This window comes from Molothrus aeneus, chromosome 11, assembly GCF_037042795.1.
Source record: "Molothrus aeneus isolate 106 chromosome 11, BPBGC_Maene_1.0, whole genome shotgun sequence".
Taxonomy (NCBI): Eukaryota; Metazoa; Chordata; class Aves; order Passeriformes; family Icteridae; genus Molothrus; species Molothrus aeneus.
In genome coordinates, this window is record NC_089656.1 from 1,844,993 (window position 1) to 1,864,496 (window position 19,504).

General features: G+C 41.3%; 1 protein-coding gene across 2 annotated transcripts; it reads right to left on the minus strand.

The window, feature by feature from the left end:
* On the minus strand, nucleotides 1-13,382 carry NAE1 (NEDD8 activating enzyme E1 subunit 1). 2 transcript variants are annotated; one of them, XM_066557585.1, is made up of 20 exons: nucleotides 13,292-13,382; nucleotides 11,325-11,428; nucleotides 11,173-11,233; nucleotides 10,263-10,293; nucleotides 9,557-9,628; nucleotides 9,153-9,232; nucleotides 8,556-8,665; nucleotides 8,112-8,221; nucleotides 7,456-7,518; nucleotides 7,159-7,222; nucleotides 5,999-6,090; nucleotides 4,688-4,747; nucleotides 4,466-4,599; nucleotides 4,240-4,315; nucleotides 3,947-3,986; nucleotides 2,889-2,975; nucleotides 1,905-1,997; nucleotides 1,394-1,508; nucleotides 1,269-1,318; nucleotides 1-319 (listed from the first exon to the last, which is right to left on the minus strand). In XM_066557585.1, exons 1-20 carry the CDS (start codon nucleotides 13,345-13,347, stop codon nucleotides 210-212), a joined length of 1,608 nt encoding a protein of 535 aa, XP_066413682.1. In that variant the 5' UTR covers nucleotides 13,348-13,382; the 3' UTR covers nucleotides 1-209. The 2 variants fall into 2 exon arrangements, with proteins under 2 accessions (XP_066413682.1, XP_066413683.1); XM_066557586.1 differs by lacking the exons at nucleotides 11,173-11,233; nucleotides 13,292-13,382 and having other exon boundaries at nucleotides 11,325-11,410.
* Nucleotides 13,383-19,504: the final 6,122 nt, after the last annotated feature.

The following is a 19,504-nucleotide window of genomic DNA, read 5'->3' on the forward strand; positions in this document are numbered from 1 at the left end:
TCAAGATATAGTATGATTTTATTTGTCCTCAGGAAACAACAACAACAAAAAGAAGATAATTACAAATTAAGAAACTTTAATTGGCAGGTAATACAGAACAGAACAGTCCAGTCAGTGGTAGAACATCACTGTATTTACAGAACGGTAAATACTGTAAAAACTGTAAATACAGCAGCAGCGTCTGGAGGCATTGAAGTCAAGACCTTATCCTACAGCTGGAAAGTTGCTGAAGTCTGTGACATTCCACTGTAAATAAAGGTGTTATTAAAAATTACAAACTGCCCTGTAATGACTTTGATAACTTCCTGTGCAGCAGCTCCTGCAAAAGAGAAGAAAAACCAGAAGGCAGTTAGCAGGTCATATTTAAACAATAGTAAAATAATGTTACTTATCTAGAAGTCCCTACACTGGAATTATTTCAGAAGTGCCTGATAAATGTCCTAGGAGGCAAAAATGCCCTTCAGTACTTTCCACTATAAAAGAAGATCAGAAAGCTACTACTTCAGCAGTTAGCTTTGCATACACTTTCTCTCCATGTACAGACACACAGAATAAAAATGGGTGAGCAGACAGACCCATGCAAATTGCGACCTCTCTCATCAGAGAAGCTGAATTTAAAAAAAAAATCATGTAAAATTTAACTGCAAAATAAACTGAAGGGTCACTTCAGTGTGTTCCCTCTGAGTTTTCCTGTAGTAAGAAACATTCTGTAACTTCCTCAGAAATTACCTTTATGTATAACAAATTTTGCTTTATCAGAAAAAAACTCCTACATATACAGAATATAATACAAAATCTTCAGCACTGCATGAAGCCAAATAAAGAAGGTAAGTGAATTGATGTATCAATTTGGGGCATCCATTAAAATATATCTGCAGGTCAAATGAAAGTAAGAATCCAAGGCTACTGATATTTCATAGATCTTTAACATATATGTACTATGTTAAAAGAAGATATATACTGCACTAATTTTAAAATTACTATAATTATCACTTTTCTTTAAAAAAATTAAGCCTCTTTCCAGCATTTAATTTCTTAACACATTTTTAAGCTTGAAGAGCTGATTGTTTTTGAAGTTTATTTATTTTACTGATTATAACCCTCGGTGCATTCACTTACTCTATATGTACTGTAAGAGGTCACATCTGGAGAATGAAGGGGAGGATTGTGCCCTATGCTATGTGTGACTGCAGCCTTTGCTCTGAGAGGCCAGAGTAATGAAGGCAGCAGAGTTGTGGCTGAGCAGCTGCTCTTTGTGTCACCCTTACCTCCCATGAAGGCAGCAACAGCGTGAGGCTCGGCAGCTCCGTAGCGACAACTGCACAGGAAAGGAACAGTCACCAACTGCCCAGCAGTTCTACCAACAGAGCCACACCTCAAAAACAACACTTACAACTCCTGCACATAGTCATCTTTCACCACTACAGACAGCCCATGTTCTTGGAGGAAACCAGTAAGGCATGATTTTAGCTTTCCAATATCATCTTCCACCTGGTAGTTGTAGACACCTGGAAAATAAATCACCTGTTTCATCACACAACTGTAACATCACAGTCAGGTTTAAATGGCAGCCTAAATAGTTTGTTTTCCTAAAGTTTCTAAGCAAATTACTGTGTTATTAGTACTAGACAAATAATAATTGAATATTCTGTTGATGCTTCTTATGATAGACAAATTACTGCATAGCTGAAGTGATTCATAATCCAAACAACCCATTAATGATACCAATTCAGATAACTTCCTTAAGTTCCTGACGAGAAAAAACTCTAATTTTCATATTCCTAAAGCTGTATTACTATGGAAACAAAACCACAACTAATGTTTTTGCAGTTTATAACTTGAACTACAGTAACTATTGGACTTTATATCTTTTTGATGATGTGAAGTAACTGGTATTGACATACCTGGGTATCTGCCATGCTGCTTGTAAAACCTATTGACAGCCCTCAGCATCAAGTACAGCACTATTTCACTGTCAGGGTTATCCATATGGGAAACTGAAAACAGCAGGAGAACTGGTTAGCTGGTGCAGACGGAATGGAAACAGCAATGTTTTGAATTGCCTGAAAACAAATAGTAAAATCTGCAGCAGAAAGAAACCTTAATGAATGCAACCTATGACAGAACCTTAATCAAACAGCTGTCAGATACACAATTTTGCCTCCAAAATTTATGACAAAACCGTATTTTATGTATTTAATATAAACTATTCTGTGAAGAAACTCACATTTCAATTCTGGCAGGTGCTTTAATTTAAATGGGTATTCCTTAGTTATAATTTTAGGATTTGAAAGACATGCTTTAAGTATTATCTGTAATGACTGTAATTATAAAACAGGTCTTAAATCCCTTACCACAAGCACAGTTTGTAAATACTAACTGCTACTTATATCTGGCTCTAAAAAAAAAAGGCAATATAAAAAGCAGAAAGCAATATCAAGTAACTAGTTTGTTAGTTCACATCCTAAAGAGATAAAGGGGTCAAGATATTTATTTTATTTGGTCAGGTTAAAGCACCTTTTCAGCTCTGTCAGAAATAACTGATGTACAGAAAAGAGAAGTTTGAAAAACTCAGTGTTTTATTTACAGAGTACTACAAGTAAAATCCACAAGAAAACAAAAGCTGAAATATGCATCCATCTGTAAGGTCACTTTTGAAATTTCAAAATCAAATTGAATTCAACATTCTACACCTAAATCTCCACAACTGTAGTTGAGAGACATATTCCTTACACTAAGAATTGATTTTAATTCACCGAAGACTTTGTGACATTCCAAATGATAAAACTCCATAACGCACCAGAACATGTAGCTTACATTTTGTTTTCCTCACCCAACCATTCCAAGCTGGAAATGCAGTGAGGTGAGTGGCCAGCAGCAGTACTTACTGATTGCATCCCTGCTGCAGGAGTTGGGGCTGTGCTCCTCAGCCAGCGAGCGGCAGCGCACCACGCGCAGGAAGGCGGCGTTGCTGCCTGGCACGGGGACAGGAGAGAGGGCCCGTCAGTGCCACCGCTCACTGCAGCTCTGTCTCACTGCCAGGTGACATGGGAAAGGCCACAGCCTAACAGCTTTTCATTCAACACCTCCCTGTTTCTATTCAGCTGGCAGTAATAAAAGCCTGTTTAACTACCTTTGGGTCTAGGGTCAGGAGAGTTATAGGGAAATCCTCTGTGCTCATGTGGAATCTCTATGGATCTGCAAGGTTAATGTAACAGCTACACCACAGCAATTCATCAGTCACAGCCAGCATGTCTCCCTCTTCCAGGCTGCAAATCAACATGGTTCTTTCCATCTTCCACCACATCTAACACTGCCTCACATGTTCTCAATTAGTATTTTAACAGCACAGCCATGGGCTGGAAAAGGTCCTTTTCCAGTATCATTGCTATGGATCGACCCACGGTGCAATTACAACCCAGCATTGAAAAAGGAGCAACTGGGAGGCTCCCAAATGCTTTTACCAATGCAGGGCAGCACGCTCTAGGCTCTGTGCTTACAGGGGAGCTTTCCTCAGGGGAGCTCTGAGGAGCCTCAGCCAGGCTGCTGCTGGAGACATGTACACATCCAGGACAGACACAGCCCAAAGTGCCACCAGCTGAGTTACAGCTTTGCAGACTGCCTCAAGTCTGCAGAGCCCACACTCTGAAACCAGTACCCCAGCATGAGCAAGAGTGCTCAGGTACTCATCACAGAAAGCAGAGGGCAGCTGCTCCCTGTTGTTTGGAGTGAAAAGATACATCACTTTAAAGCCAACCTTTACAGACTCACTCCTGAGAGATGCTGAACATCTGCTACTTCTCCTGAAAATGAGGGATGCAAACCACTTAGTACTTACTTAAAAAATTCAAATATTGACTTACTGCTTAATAACTACATGATTATTCAAAAGTTTTTGGTTTTTGATCATTTGCATGAACCCAGAACAGAATCCAAGCATACTCACAGAACAATTTCAATTCTCTCTCTGAAATAGACTCAGGTGCCTAAAAGAGAGAATATACTCATTCCAGTACACACAATGGCCAGAGAATTCCTACTTTCACTTATATATTAATATATTTATTGTGAAATAACAAGTTACTAATGTACCAAAAAAAAAAACCCCAGTCTTAAATTGTAAAGAGTATATCCCTGTACGCATTTTACTTTTATACAATCAAACCAAATTCATAAATAAAGCAGATACTTCACAGATACTTAATTCCATTACAAGAATGGGCATAGGTTTGCACTCACCTTGCCCAGGGACTGTAACAATTTAGCAGCATGGCTCCCCACAGCAGCAGTATCCTTCTTTGCTTTTTCACGGTAGCTGGTAATAATGAAGAAGTAAATAATTACAACAGAAAGCCATCAACTCCACATTGAAGGCAATCTTTATTTTTTGTTTGTTTCACATTATAAAGACAAAATACAAGCCACATGAATGGTAGTGAGCTCCCTCAAGGAGTTGTCTACTTACACATTTTGCAATTTGATGAATTTACTGGAGTCTGCCATCATATCAGGGATGGTGCCCCGGACAGGCAAGCTTCCTTGCCCTTCATTTGCCACAAATTCTTTTAAAGCTCGAACCAAAATCCAGAAGGAAGATGACTACAAAAAGCACAGGAGACAGTCACATACACAGATGTTATATACAATGCTTTTTCTACATTTCAGTCTTACCTTTAACTACTCATACCTGCTCTGTTAGTTTTAGGCAGCAATCATCATTAAAAAGCTCTTCAATGCCTCTTGGAATCTATGAAAATAAATAAATTGGGTTGGTAATTCTTTGACTTTTGATTTCTTGAATTATCTCATCACTCACTACACAGGTGAGCCAACTCCAAGTGACCTCAGAGTTTCACAGCAAATCTCTGAATCCTACACAGGCAGTGCTGCTCAGACACACTTCAAACAGCAGCCCTGCCCAAGAGCAAGGCAATGCTTCTGAGCAAGATCAATGTCACAAGCAAAATCTCATCTGACTTCCATCTGTGACAGAGAAGATTTAAAGAACTGCAGCAGTAACTGCCCACCTGCCTGGTGGGGCAGAGCAGCTGAAAGGCCAGGGAAGGGGCATGGGGCTACAGAAGTCAGTTAGTCAGAATCCTTAACTGCTGCAGGTCAGTCTGGCACATAAACTCAAATAAATATTAACATCCTGGGCTGTGTCTTGGAGTGGCTTGGATGACAGCACTAAGTTTTACCTGCTGCTTTCTTGGGAGACTTAACATGACCATCCAAGCAAGGATCAGCACAGTTCAAAACAAAAGAACATAATCTAAGAAGAATCACAGAATGTCCTTTTGCCCCATGTAGCCTTTGCAGTTTACCCCAGATGAGAAACTAAAGAAATCAGAGCTTAATTTTTAACCACAAGTTATGAGGTCAGGATTATTTAAGAAACAATGAAAACATCACTTCTAATGCTTTTAATTCTTGACCAGTTTATGAAGGGAATTTTGTAGTAAGTTTTTTCTAGAGAAAAGAAGTGAATTTATTGTATCAGGAGTCCCATGCAGCCTTTCAGTTCTATAGAGAGTAACTAGTACAGCCCCTGGCTTCAAGACAGCACAATTTCAGTAAGTGCTCTCAGTTTCTCTCACACCAATGTATTTAAATTGGTATCAGCCACACCTCTCACTCCTAAATCCTTGCAATTGTACCCAGGATTTCAGAGTTTTTTACAGACTGAACTGTAGAAGTCAGACAAGAACTCACTGATGCACTCTGGTTGCTGACTCATTCTAGACTTGAATTCAAGTCTGCAGAAGGGAAATGCAGAATTCTTGCAAGAGCAAAGGAGTAAGAGAATTTCCATAAGCTACATTTCCAGCTAGTCTAGGTCTATTTAACTACACAATTGCAGTTCTAACATTGTACTAATCCTGTTTTAGCTAAATACAAGTGTTACAAATGGAATTTCTGTCCTAAAACTGAATAATATATTCTGAGAAAATGAGGCAGTAAAATTGCTTCAGTTATATCACAGAAATGTTTATTTTACCTCTGTACGATTTAATGCTGTATTCACATTTTTTATAGCTTCCTCAAAGTTCTCCTCATCTTCTGGAGTGCCATTTTCATTCTTTAAGATACCTTATTGAAAAAAAAAATTAAAACACACAACTGTTTGAATTACATCTCATGATTTATGTCTTACTAACAGAGCAGACTGGCTGTGGATGTATTTGTGGCATTATCAGCTACCAGCAAAAAAATGAAAAATAAAACACAAGAAAAAAGATCAGATGTAATTATAAAGCTAAATTCATCTAAATTCTACATATGATTAATTTTCCTGTAATGTTAAGTAGAAATTACTCAGCACAAAAGCACTGGGTGGTTTTTTTTTTTTGTGTAAGAAGGATGTAATGAAGCTTCATAGGCACTAAATTAACAATTCAACTCTCCTTCCCATGCCAATCATGTTTTGCTGGGGTTTTTGGATCAAATTTGGCAAATACTTATGCATCCACAGATCGAGCCAGCCCAAGAAAGGGCCTCCACTAAAAATCTGACATAACCAAAGGTAATTCCTATGGATCAGATCTGCTCCTTTTCACAGCCTGGGGATAAGGACCTCTTCAAACTTGCCCACAGGACATCTTCAAGTAAGGAAATACCAAAAATTCAGTCAATGGTGTTTTGCTACAATAATTTAAGGCATATAGATCATAAAAATGCCACATGAGTTGTAGTACCCTAAAAAGGCATTGGACTGAAACTCCTGCAAAATGAAGTCATTCACACACTGGTTACAGTGCAGTCAGTGCTACAGAACCTGGCCATGCAGAGGTGAATGATTACCAAGTGTCTGATGGGTCAGTGGGCACACCAAATACTTGCAGAATAACAATTCCAGTGTCAAAAGCCATTTGCTCTCCTCTTTATCACATTTTTAACAGAATTTTATCTTACGGCCTTTGCTCCCACCCAAATCATACTCTGGATCTTAGACAGGATCAAACATTGACAACAAACATTTATAAGCAAATCTGGCATCTTAAGATCCACCTGTACAAAGCAATCATTTAGCAGAAGAATCAGTATATACCAGCATATCTTTCATAAATTAAACTTGAGAGAACTAAGGATTACTTTTCAGGTGCCACCTTGTATCTATTTCTGCCAGCAGGAATCAGGGACCCCTGGGACATGGATTACCTTGCCGAATCAGGTCTTTGAAGGCTTCTTTCTCTTTGTAACTCTTAGGCCACTGTTCACTTTTCTAAATTTAAAAAACATAAAGAGATTTTTGTCTTTAAAATGCCTACTACTAAGCTTACTGTGTTCAGACTGCTGAACTCCAGGAGTCTGCTACTGCTCACACATTCACTTGTATTTCAGTTAGTAATTTTTTTTTATGACTCCACCTTTTTTTTATGTTACACACTGCAGAAATAATTAACTGCTTCAGAAAAGACAGAATAATAATAGTACTAATACAGTTTTGCAACATACCTCGTTGAACCATTTTGTGAGATACTTGGCTACAATCACAATCCACGGGGTGTGGCTGTGGTCCTGTAATTGAACAGTGGAGAAATCTTTGTCAGAATGAGAAAAGATAAAAAATAGGAAACAAATTAAAAACCTATTTTTAATGTAATCTCCAAATATCCTTTCCACTACTCTAAAGACACACGACATGTTCCAGATTTTGATTCAGCCAAAATGTTCTTTAAGTACTATAAAAGAAATTATCAAATTATTATTACTTTATTTAAAAAAGGGTGAGCCAAGTTCTCCAATATTTTTCTGGAGTGAAACTCATGCTATGCACAACCACCCACGGTGCAGAGCTCTGCAACAGTAGGTTCACCATAAAAATTAAAAAACAAATTCCACAAGAGGGTGTGAGGGGGTATTCAATCTAACAAAAGATCAAGTTGTCCAAGAATACTCCTTGATTCCTAAGACCCCCACCTGCTTAAGATTTAAATAGACTGGAACATTTGGAGCAGAGGCAAAAATAGTTCCTCGTGACTGATTCTAGAGTTGGTTCTGTTCAGATGAGACTTGGCACCAGAGTCATCTGCCAGGAGCCATTTTCACAGGATCCCTGCACTGTATGTCTGCATCTGTCCTGGGCAGCACAGTGCACACCACACACCAACCTTTTTGTCCATATGCTCCAAGTCGTAATCCTGAACGTGTTCTGTCAGTTCTGGAAAGGGTTTGTCCAGTCTCAAATCTTCTAACATATTGTCAGGGTGAGATTCAACAACTGTGAAAAAACAACACAACTCATTTCTCAGCATTATGTCTGGCCTTCAAAACAGAGCTACACAAATACAGGATCACCTGCTACTTTCACTGCTTGATTCTCAAAGTCAGTGTTCTGTGTAAGTCACCCATAATGTCGGGAAAATCTCCAATTTTACTATTTGTTGCAGTCCATAATCCCCATGCATTCCTAAAAGAATGCAAACTACCTAGGACTTAACAAATACTAAATGTATCACAAGATGAAAAAAGACAAACAAAAAACCCCAAACTGACATAAGTTAGTGAAGCTTTAAACCTTCCAGAGAAGTCTTTACCTCAGCAAACCCTCTAACCTGTATGTTCTTTAATCACAACTCTCATGTAACCAACCAGTCCATAGGTCCTGCAGACCAGCAGAGGAATGTTGGAATTCCAGAGAACTTCAGCCAGGCGCAACAATGTACTGTAAGGAAAACCATGCTGTTTTCAGATCTACAGGAGACAACATCTGACTGTAGAGTTAACTCCTGCACCAGTTACTCTGTGAAAGAGTCCTCTCAGAAAACTTTATCATCATGATCCTAAACACGTAAGGTGATCAATTTCATACAGGAATTTACAGTGAGTTGGAAAAATATTCATCCATTATCTTACTAACGTCTCATCCCACCCTCCCAAATGCTCCAAGTATCAAATAAAAAGCTTCAATGAGTTGTGAGATAGAAATAAAGGATTAGATCCATGTGTTGCAGAGTCCTACATCACTGGCTGTAATTTTCCTTCACAATGACAGAGTTCTGTTCTGTTTAAGTTTTTCTGCAAGGAAGTACCTGTGCATAAATGTGCACACACACACACACACAAACACACACACATATATATATATATATATATAAACCTGCTTTTACAACTGAATGAAAACAGGTAATTCAATCTTAGGTAATTCTTACCTTTCTGGCAGTTGTGTTGCGACCACTAAGTTAAACCGATTAAAAAAGGAAGGGTCGTTGTCTAAAAGCTTTTCTGGACTCTAAATAGGGGGGAAATATATGTCAGGGAACACTGAAAATTTCTGAGTACAGAGCAAGTCTGCTGAATGTGATGTGTTAAGTGAAAGTTATAAAATGAAGATGAAGTTACAAAATAGTGTTTGAAATACATGAAGTGATTTTTCATTTGAAATACATACAAATGATTTATCTTTCTCCAATGCTGTTTTATCCTGAATCTATTTAAACTGCAACATCACAAAGCAGCACAGAGCTGTTATTTCACATTTTTATCACACAGCTGTTATTTCACATTTTTATCACACTGTATAATACACACATAGTACTAATTTAGGAAGACAAACCTCTTCAACAAAGTTTCCAGAAACATCACTATTCAATTCCTGCAAGAGCTCCATGGCACTCTGGGCACGACTCTGTTTAGAGCAATCAGAATGAAATGTAGTTTATACAGTGTATGAGTACTACAAAATGCCACATGCTAACAATGCCAAACCAAGCAATACCAACAAAACAACCCCAGAAAACACCCCACAACAAAGCTCATTTACAAGCTAAGGCTCCTTACTTCAAGCCTTGCTCATCTGAAGCAAAAATGCATCCCATAATAGCAGACACTTTGTTTGAGAGCATTTTCTGTAATATCATTTTAAAAAGACAAATTGTGAGACAGCTATTTCCTAATTTCCAGATTCATTACAGAATTTCCAGGAGTTATCCATGCCTCTTGTACTCTCTGTTTTTGTGATATTTTTTCCCCATTTCCCTCTCTACTCTTAGCTTTACTCCTTCAACCACAATGGTCTTATACCTCATCCTTCCATAGATTTTAATCATAAGCTCTTCATTTTTTTCTATTCAATCTTGCCACAATTGAGTTTATCTTCTCACTCATGAGCAACTAAAAATAAACACGGGGAATTCTGTTAAAGAATAAACAGACTTTAACCTAAACACATATGATTTTAGCATTATTCATAATACCATGTTTAAATACTCAACACCTCCATGCTTTCAATACACGTAAACTGACATTTATTAACTCCTTACCTGACCAATATGGCTTTTTTGTAGAAAGAAACTGAAAAAGAGGCAAGAGGAAATTACATGTGAATTTTTATTCTGAAGAAAAAACAACACTGAAGTTACAGTTTGTTCTGCAGAATATGCTGCTCTCATGCACAACACACTACTTTCCCCTTTAAATCTGCTTTTTCTCACCACTGTTGTATTCTCCTCAGAAACAGTTTCTTAAGAAAGCTTTTCAATTCCCAAGCTATAAATGTGAAATACAGAACATGCCAACTTCTCTAGAAGACAGGCTCATGCTGCAGGGTCTTTCTCACCGGGCTAATCAAAGACTCAGATTTCCTCATATAATGGAATATCCTTCCCCCTCACATAACCCCTGTAGGTATCTATGCACACCATAACAGAACTTGATCAAGAATCAGTATTCAAATAATTTTTACAGGATTTGCAAACATTTTCTTACCTTTTCCCCTGCTGCACAGAGCCTTTCAAAGCTATGAAAGCTAATAAATGCCTAGCAGTCACAGTTGCACAATGACTAGTGAAAATTAAGTCATCTGCATCACCAGAATTAGGGAAAATATTTGAACCACACTGAAACACTAGCACTGTCATAGCCCAAGACTACATCAAACAAATTAACTTTCAATATTTTTATATTGAGTAGAGCATTGTCCTTATAAACTTGATGTGTGAAGCAAACAGACCTGTAAGGTCCAAACCCAGCAAGTAAAATAATTTAGCAACTAATATCAAAATGATTGTGCATGCTGTTTGTCACCAACCTCCAAACCCACAGAAGACCTGGAGAAACACAGAGTGGCTTTTAAAAGAATCTTAAAGGGCTTCTTAGCAAATATAGAGATGGAACTACCTATGAAACTCTGTCACTTGTCAATTTGTAACTGAAATCAATAAAAAAACCTACTTATTTCCAACATCTTCTCCAGAGACTTGATTCCCATCGACAATTGTAAACGAACCAATACCTTTGGGGGGAAAAAACCTCCTATGAATAACTTGGCATCATTAAGCTATCAGACAGATCACAAAAAAGAGACAGAAGAAATATCTACTGACCTGGCAGCACCAAGTTCTTGAGTATTTCAGTTCCTGTTGCTGTTGCATTTATCACGCAAACATGGGCAGATTCCAACGCTTCTTGGCCATGGTCACCCCACAGTCTGAATTGGGAGGGAAACCAAAAGGCAATGAAGCTATTTAACTTCAGATTGCACAGCCAATAAAAACAAATACCAACAACAACAACAACAACAACAGGACAAATGGAGGGCTGGCATGCTACTGTCCAGTCACTGCTGAGGACCTAAACAGCACTAACCAAAATAAACATCCTTAAAGAAACTTACTGTGAAAACTGAGACTTTCCAAAGAGCAGTTTCTCTGACATCTCATTTTCTCCAACTTTACACCATATGCATGCACACACCTCTTTCTCTTCAAACACACTTTAACTGTTCAAAACCCAGCATGGGTTAAAGCAGTCCTTGCCCAAATTTTGTCCTAATGCCGAACATTCTGTTTTTCCTAACTTTTATAATAAGTAATAGAATTTTATATGTATTTTTTAAAATTTCTCGTACAAGACACTGAAAAAACACACAGGAGACAGAAATCAGTCTTGCTGAGTCTGGTACTTCAGACCCCCAGAAAACAGCACTGAGGCTGAGATCTGGCTGGGACAGTCCTGGGTCACACGTCCTGATGATTTCACTGGGGTAGTAACTCACAGAATTTTTAGGGTTGGAAGGGAGCTCTGGAGGTCACCCAGTCCAAGCCCTGCCCAGGCAGGGTCACCTAGAGCAGGTGACACAGGAACATGTCCAGATAGGTTTGGAATGTCCCAGAGATGGAGATTCCACAGCCTCCCTGGGCATCAGCTCCAGGGCTTTGCCCCCTCCAGGAAAACAAATTCTTCCTCATGTTGGGGTGAATTTTTTTGTGTTTTAGCTTATGGCCATTGCTCTTTGTCCTGCTGCTGGGCATCACTCAAGAGTCTTGCCCCACCCTCTTACACCCACTTTTGAGATATTTCTCTGCATTGATGAGATCCCCTCTCAGTTTTCTCTTCTCTGGGCCAAATAGGTCCAGCTCCCAGCAGACTCTCCTCACCAGAGGTGCTCCAGACCCCAGATCCTCTCTGTGCCTTCCACAGGACCCTCTCCAGCGGCTCCTTGTGGAAACTTAACAGCTGCACTGCAGACAGACAGCCCTAACTCCGGGTAACCTGGTAACTCGGACCTTTTTTGCCCTTTCACAGAACCCAAGAATGGATCAGCCTGGAGAGGCCCACGGGGGCTGCTCTGGTGGCACCTCCCTGCTCCAGCAGGGCCATCCCAGAGCCCAGGGCACAGCAGTGTGTCCGTGTGGCTCTGCAGTACCCCCAGGCAGGAGCCTGCACAGCCTCTGTGCACCACCTGCTCAGGGCTGGGCACTGCCCAGGGCAGGAGCTCTGGGCATGGGCAGGGGCAGCTCCTGGGCTCAGGCCCTGCCCGTGGCTCTGGGGCCATGGCTGGGCCCGGAGCAGAGCCTGGCTCTGCCTTTTCAGCACACCCCCTTTATACACTCATATATACACAGAGAGATATACATAACATCAATATTTAGAATATACATATTTATATATTTATATACTATGTACTTATACAACAAACATATTACAAATAATCTATATATCTTATATAAAAACGTACATAAGTACCTACGTGTATATATATATTTTATGTATCGCTATCCCCCTTTGTGTATACACTTGAGATTATGTATGCATATATATGTGTGTATATATATGCCCCTAAATATATCCTGTTAATTTATTGCATATCTACTGTTCGTGTGCCGGTGGAGCCCTCACGGCCCCGGCGGTCGGACACAGCTCCTGCTCCCCGCGGCCCCGGGGGCCTGTTCCCGGCGCGGCGCCGAGCGGGCCCGTGCCCGCCGCGGGCCGCCGGAGGCGCGGCCCCGCTCCCCGCTGGGTCGGAGCCTGTCCGCGCCGGGCGATGCCGGTCCGTGCCCGCCCGCGGTACCTGAGCTGGCGGTCGTAGCGCTGCTCCTTGAGGCCGGCCCGGCCCGGCCGCGCCATGGCCGCTGCTGCCGCTGCGCACGCGCGGGGCGGGTCCTGCCCTGCCCCGCCCTGCCCTGAGGAGCGGCCCCGGCTGCGGTGCCGAGCTCGGGCTGGGTGCTGGTGCCGGCCGCGTCTCTGCCTCTCTCAGCCCTGGCTGACAGCAGCACTGCACTGCACTGCACTGCACTGCACTGCACTGCACTGCACTGCACTGCACTGCACTGCTGGAGGCTCGAAGCCGGCAAGGTCGGTAGCACTCGTAACTTCCCCTCTCACTCGCACCCACCCCGTGTGCACCAACGCCGCCCTCGCCCTTCGCTGTGCCGCTCCTGGGGACCCCTCAGCACCGTTTGCCGGCACGTGAGGCCTCAGAGAGAACTGTATTAAACACGGCTTTTCCACATCAAATAATTTCGCCCTAATAATAGTCACAATAGGAGTAAACCTGCCCCCAGCAGCTTTCCTCCTCATCTCAACCCACCCATTCTTTAAAGCAATGCTACTCCTCTGCTCAGAGTCCGTTATCCATAGCCTGAACAGAGAACAGGAAAAATAGGAGGCCTACAAAAAATACTTCCAACAACCACTCCATGCCTAACCACTGGCAATCCAGCCCTCATGGGAACCCCACTGCTAGCAGGATTCCACTCAAAAGAGCTCATGGAGAGTTTAATCATATCCTACCTATGCCTCGGCATTACTCCTCATAAAATGTGGAGTATGTAAAATTTTGTTAAGAAAATGTACTTTGCTGACTGATCTCTGTAACTTGCAAACCTGATCAACAAGGAGGGAGATTTAATCTGTGAAACAGAGCGGCCAACAAGCTCTAAGTGATGTGCAGCTGTTAGAAACACAAATTCCTGGTCAGCAGCATTGCCTTGTTAAGGTTTGGGGCTGGACATGTTCTGATGATCTCAGCCCCGTGGGAAGTTAACAGAGATCAGGAGAAGGATTTCCACCGATACACGAGGAATGCAGCATTCAGCGGCCACGAGGACAAGGAACAAACCAAGGCCGCTCAGTAACTGTGTGGAATCAGCTCCGAGCGGGTAAAGGGGAATTGCGGCAGGGGCAGGTCAGGAGCACCAACTCTCGGAGCGGCCCGCAGGAAAGCAGCGAGACAAAGGCGGAGAAAGAGAGAGCATGGCAGTGATCAGCAGGAGAGGCGAGACATCATCAACCAATAGAAGAGAGAATACTAATAAATAACAGAACTATGTAACCTGTAATAAGAGAACTATGTAACCTGTAGCCAATGGACACTCATGTCTTTGTTTGCTAAAATATATAAATAGGGGAAAGTATAGATAGTTGGGACAAGTTGGGCTGCTTGATTTGTGGAACACCACCGAGCACGAGGCTTGGCAACTCTGAAATAGACAATCAATGTCTCTCTCAAATGTGTATTTACTGGCTGTTGCACAGTAATGGATCCAACTTATCTGGACAACAGTGCCATTACCAGAATTTATGATCAAAATGGGCATTTCTCTGCATCTCTTGATGCACTTTCTGTACGGACTTTTGAGGCATTTTCAGGCAGACTGAGGCAGAAGCCCTGAAGGTACTGCAGTCAGGAAAATCTGGTAGGATATATTTTGCAGAGATGTTGCACATTATTGCAGCTATTCCTGCTTAGTATGGAGACAAGAACATATGAAATCTGTTGTGCCTGTGTGTTTCTGTTATGAAGATCTTCCCATATAGGATCAGCATTGGTTGGACTTTGACAGTGTACAAAAAAGGAGAATATTGCAACACCTTAAAAGATTTAAACCAACATTTCTGGCACTACGTTTCAACAACAAAAGAGAGGTCCTGAAATACCTGCATTGTTCACACTGATTTGTTAGTCCATATAAAAAGTCCATTATCCTTTTAATCTGCTTCTCTTCAGTAACTTTAGTTCTCTGTACATCTGCTGGAATGATGTACACAGGAGTGCATTATTACATGGAGTGGTTTACATCTTGCAGGTGATGTACTACAAAACAGGGCTTCCTCTTTTGTTTTCCATACACAGCATCTCCAGCCAAGTTCATTTTTCAGGATTTGTGTTTGCTGTGCCACAGTAAATACTTCCTTTTGCTGTCATTTCAGTGACCATTGCTGGATTTCAGGAAAATTCTGTTTCCCAAAATCAAAAGAAGTCTCCTGTTCTTGCTCTCTACTACACTGCTTAATCTGGACAAACCATAAATTTCAAGAATGAATATTTCAGGCTTAGTTCCAGAATGCAGTTCCCATAGTATAAGGCAACCAAGTGTGTATAGCTTTAAAAGTCAAAAATAAGTAATAAAAAAATGGTGTATAAAGGCTGGGAAAGTCCTAGAGAACCAGGTGCCTCATTCCCCTTTTTCTGCCCCACTTTCCCAAGTGTTCCTACTAAATTCCTTCTATCCCTTCTATCTTGGCCCGTGTTTGATACAAGCTTTTTCTCTTGCATAGTTGTCTGTTAACTATATGCATGTACTTTTTGTCCTTTTCTCCTTAATCCCTTCACTTTGGAACAATTTTTTTGTTTTCCTCAATTCCAGGAGGAGATTCCCAGTTGAGTTTTTGCCTTAGAAATCTCATGACTCTCAGAAATCTCTCTAGCTGGGGGAGAAGGTTGACCACTTTCAGCTTCTGAAGTTCCACTGGCTGCATGAGAATCTCAATATATCAATATACATATGACCTCAATGTGTCAATGTACATACATATGTATATAATCTCAATATGTCAGTGTAAGTACAAAAACCATCACATTTTTGTGTTGGCAGGGAAGACCTTGAGAATTTAAAAGTTGAAATTTCTGTGGTCAACCAAGAACTGTAGGCAGTCTGTTTTAAAATAAAATAGTAAAAAATACAAAAAGTATCTGGAATGATTGTGCTTTTTAGTGTTCAGTGTTGGCAGTACACTGTTCTGCTTATATTTACTGTGTGGAGTATTTTTGTGCAGCTCCTGTGTTCCTTTGAAATGCCTTTAGCACACATGTAAAGAACAGATGCCAGCTCAGGGTAACCCCCTGTGGGAGCTGCCAGCATCTGTGGTGGCAATGTAAGAGGAGAGAGGAGCTGCCTGGATAAACAGATACTCTGTCAAGAGCCCGAGGCACAGGCAGGCTCTGGAGTGATGAATGTTTTATTTAACATTTCATCTGCTCCTACCCGTGGTACGTGAGCGGCTCGGAGCGTGCAGCCTGCACCCAGACTGGTGGGATTTCTAACCTGGTTTTGTTGGCATGCAGTGACACCCCAGACACGCTGGGGTGCATTAAAGAAGGCACAGAACACCTTGCTCAAATGTGTCACCATTATTAATGATGTCAGCAGATGTTATTGCCAAGTTACTTAATACACTTAGAGTGCCATTGAGCCATTCACCTTGGAACCAAATAACTCTTACTTCATCTTACTTACCTTGAAATGCAGCTCTGCCCCTCCACAGTGATGCAGTAATATTTATCAGAAGCATTATCCTCACCTCCATGTGCAACAACCTCCCAACAATCAGACCTGTAGTATTATAGAGGCATTTTACCTTAGAGATTAAAATCCCCAATTTCCTCAAAACTGCAAAACTTAAATATGTCCAACTTCAATCCAGCATTCCAATCTTGAAGTTTTCTAACCATAATATACAGTCCTTATATATATAGCAATTATATAGCAATTTTAATAAAGGGAGCTCCAATTAAATAATAAAGAAAATTAATTCTATATATAAAGGAGGGGAACCTGCAGCATTCATTGTTAGTTCTGTATCACAACCTGGTGACAGGTTCAGAAGACCCCCTGTATTTGTCCTGGGCTGCTGCTCTGTTCTCATCACTGCTGGCACAGGGGAATAAAACGCTGAGTGAGAAGGCTGGGGAAGACAGATTTCTGCTTTAAGGTGGCCTGAAACATGTCACTGTAGTGAATGGAATTATGTCTTCCCATCACTCACTGTGAAGCAGACACTTCTGACATGGCGTGAAGAGCCCAGGAGAAATTTGTGGAAATCATGTCACTTTTAGCTCAGCATTGGAGAAATCCACACCTTGAGCACCAAGCACTCTGTTGTTCTCACCTCCATAAGTTCACAAGTGTGATGTAATTGTCCTGGATTCAAACCAGTAAAACAGAACAGAATTACATGGTGACTGCAGCTTTTGAAGTGATAAATGATAATTTGAGGACAGAATCAGTAAAACCCATTACTAGAGTCAGCCAATATCCAGAGGTATCAGGGTTACAGAATAACATGATATTTGTATAAGCAACACTGTTACCTTATATTAAAGGAAAATTTAATATTTTCCTCATAAAGAAAGAAGGCTGGCTGGGTTGGAAGCACCTAAAGTTGTCACTTACACACTGACTATCAATAATAATACATTTTACAAGCTAAAGTTTTATTCAGGCTTTCTTTCCTTTCCCTTCAGGTATTATCATTGCCCCTTTCCACTTTTCTAAATCCATCCATTTAAACCTCCATTTTGTGGAGTCTGTTTCCTGCCATGTCTTCGGGATATTTTCACTTGTCTCAGAGCTCTTCCTGTGCCACGTGTTTGTAGTGCAGATGTGCAGGGACCTGTGTGGGTTGGAGTGAGAAGATAAAAGCTGAAGGGGTCGATGGTGCCCAGTGCAGGTTGGGCACTGCAGTGCCCTGTGGGCTCACCTGAGCCCAGTGATGATGTTTCTCTTGAAAGCAGTTGCTCAGCATTCTCTGCCTTGCATGTGGGCCTCCCCAGCCTATGGTCTGCTCTTTTAACACACAAAATCCCTCTTCCATTTCTTTTCACTGCTGTGTTGGTATTTTTTGTACTTTTCCCTAGAACCGCTTTCCTGACTCTGCATCTGAGTATTTTAAGGTTCTAATTCCAGGGTTGGGTGCCCACAAGGGCCTGTGTGCCCAGACTGTTGGGACACAGCTGTACCCAGTGTCTGTGCCAGGGACCTGAGTGGGTCACAGCAGCTTGACAGGAACAAACTGAGGAGCTGACCTGAGTAAGTCATTGTAGAACTCTCCTGTGGAGACCTTTGCAGCAATTTACATCCCTCTGTGAGTGATTTAGCTGGCATCAGCAACTCTTAAAGGTTTTATAGCTGACTATCATGGAAACCTCCTGAAAAAAAAATAAATGAATACTTAAAGGCAGTACCACAACATAAAAGTTGCATAAAATGCTCTTATTGATTTATTCTTCCATATTCTTGATTGCATACTAAAAGAATTCCTATTTTTGTGTGCTACTGTCTTTGTGAAAATCAATGTGTTTGTAAAATGTAGCCTTGACAGAGAGCATTTCCTCAGAGCTAACAAAATTACAATGAAGGAGCCTTTTTCCTTGCCCCAGAGATGTCTTAAGACATTTTACAGCTGCAGATTGGGTGTCTCATTGTAGCCTCTCCATGAGTTTAGCAGGGTGCAGGCAACTGCTGGATCATTCCAGGTAACTGAGGCTTCCCAGATCAACTCCTTTCTCTGGAGTCTGCTATGTTCTATCCCTAATATAACCACGCTTTTAATTTTGTCCATTTACAATGTTTCTTTAAAGTTGCAAAATTAAAATCAGATTGTCAATTCCTCCTTACTTTGTTTGATTTGTACCTTGTTTAAATGCAGCACAAGAAGTTTTTTTCCAAGGTGAGGATGTTCTCCATCTCATCTAAGCACCAATTGTGATTAATTACAGATCTGGTGAAAACACCATTCCCTTTTTGCAGCTGGCAGCAGGGTTTCAGAAGAGAGGCAGTGATGTTTCCCCTGAAGAACAGACATGTGAGAAGGGCTGGTCCCACCTGCACACGACTGTCCTGATGCTCAGAGCACCTTATGGCTTTTTCTTCCTTGGGGCCGAGAATGAGAAAACACTGATGTTTTTTCTAAATTTGATCCACAGTTTGGTTTTCTCTCTAAGTCCTGAGACTTCATTTATCTGAATTTTACATTTTCCTTCACCTGTGCTGCCTTAGCAAATAGGGGGAGCAGGAGCAGAGCAGGAGCAGGAGCAGGAGCAGAGCAGGAGCAGCAAGGCTGGAGCAGGAGAACACGGGCACTCTCCCTGTCCTGCAGGAATTGCTTTGGCTGCTCTGTATCTTTAAGGGGCTGACCCTATCCCACGGGGAGCCGCTATAAAGGCAGGTAGGCAGCAGTGCCCTGCTCAGGGAGCTGGAGCCAAGCAGGGGCAGCTCCCAAA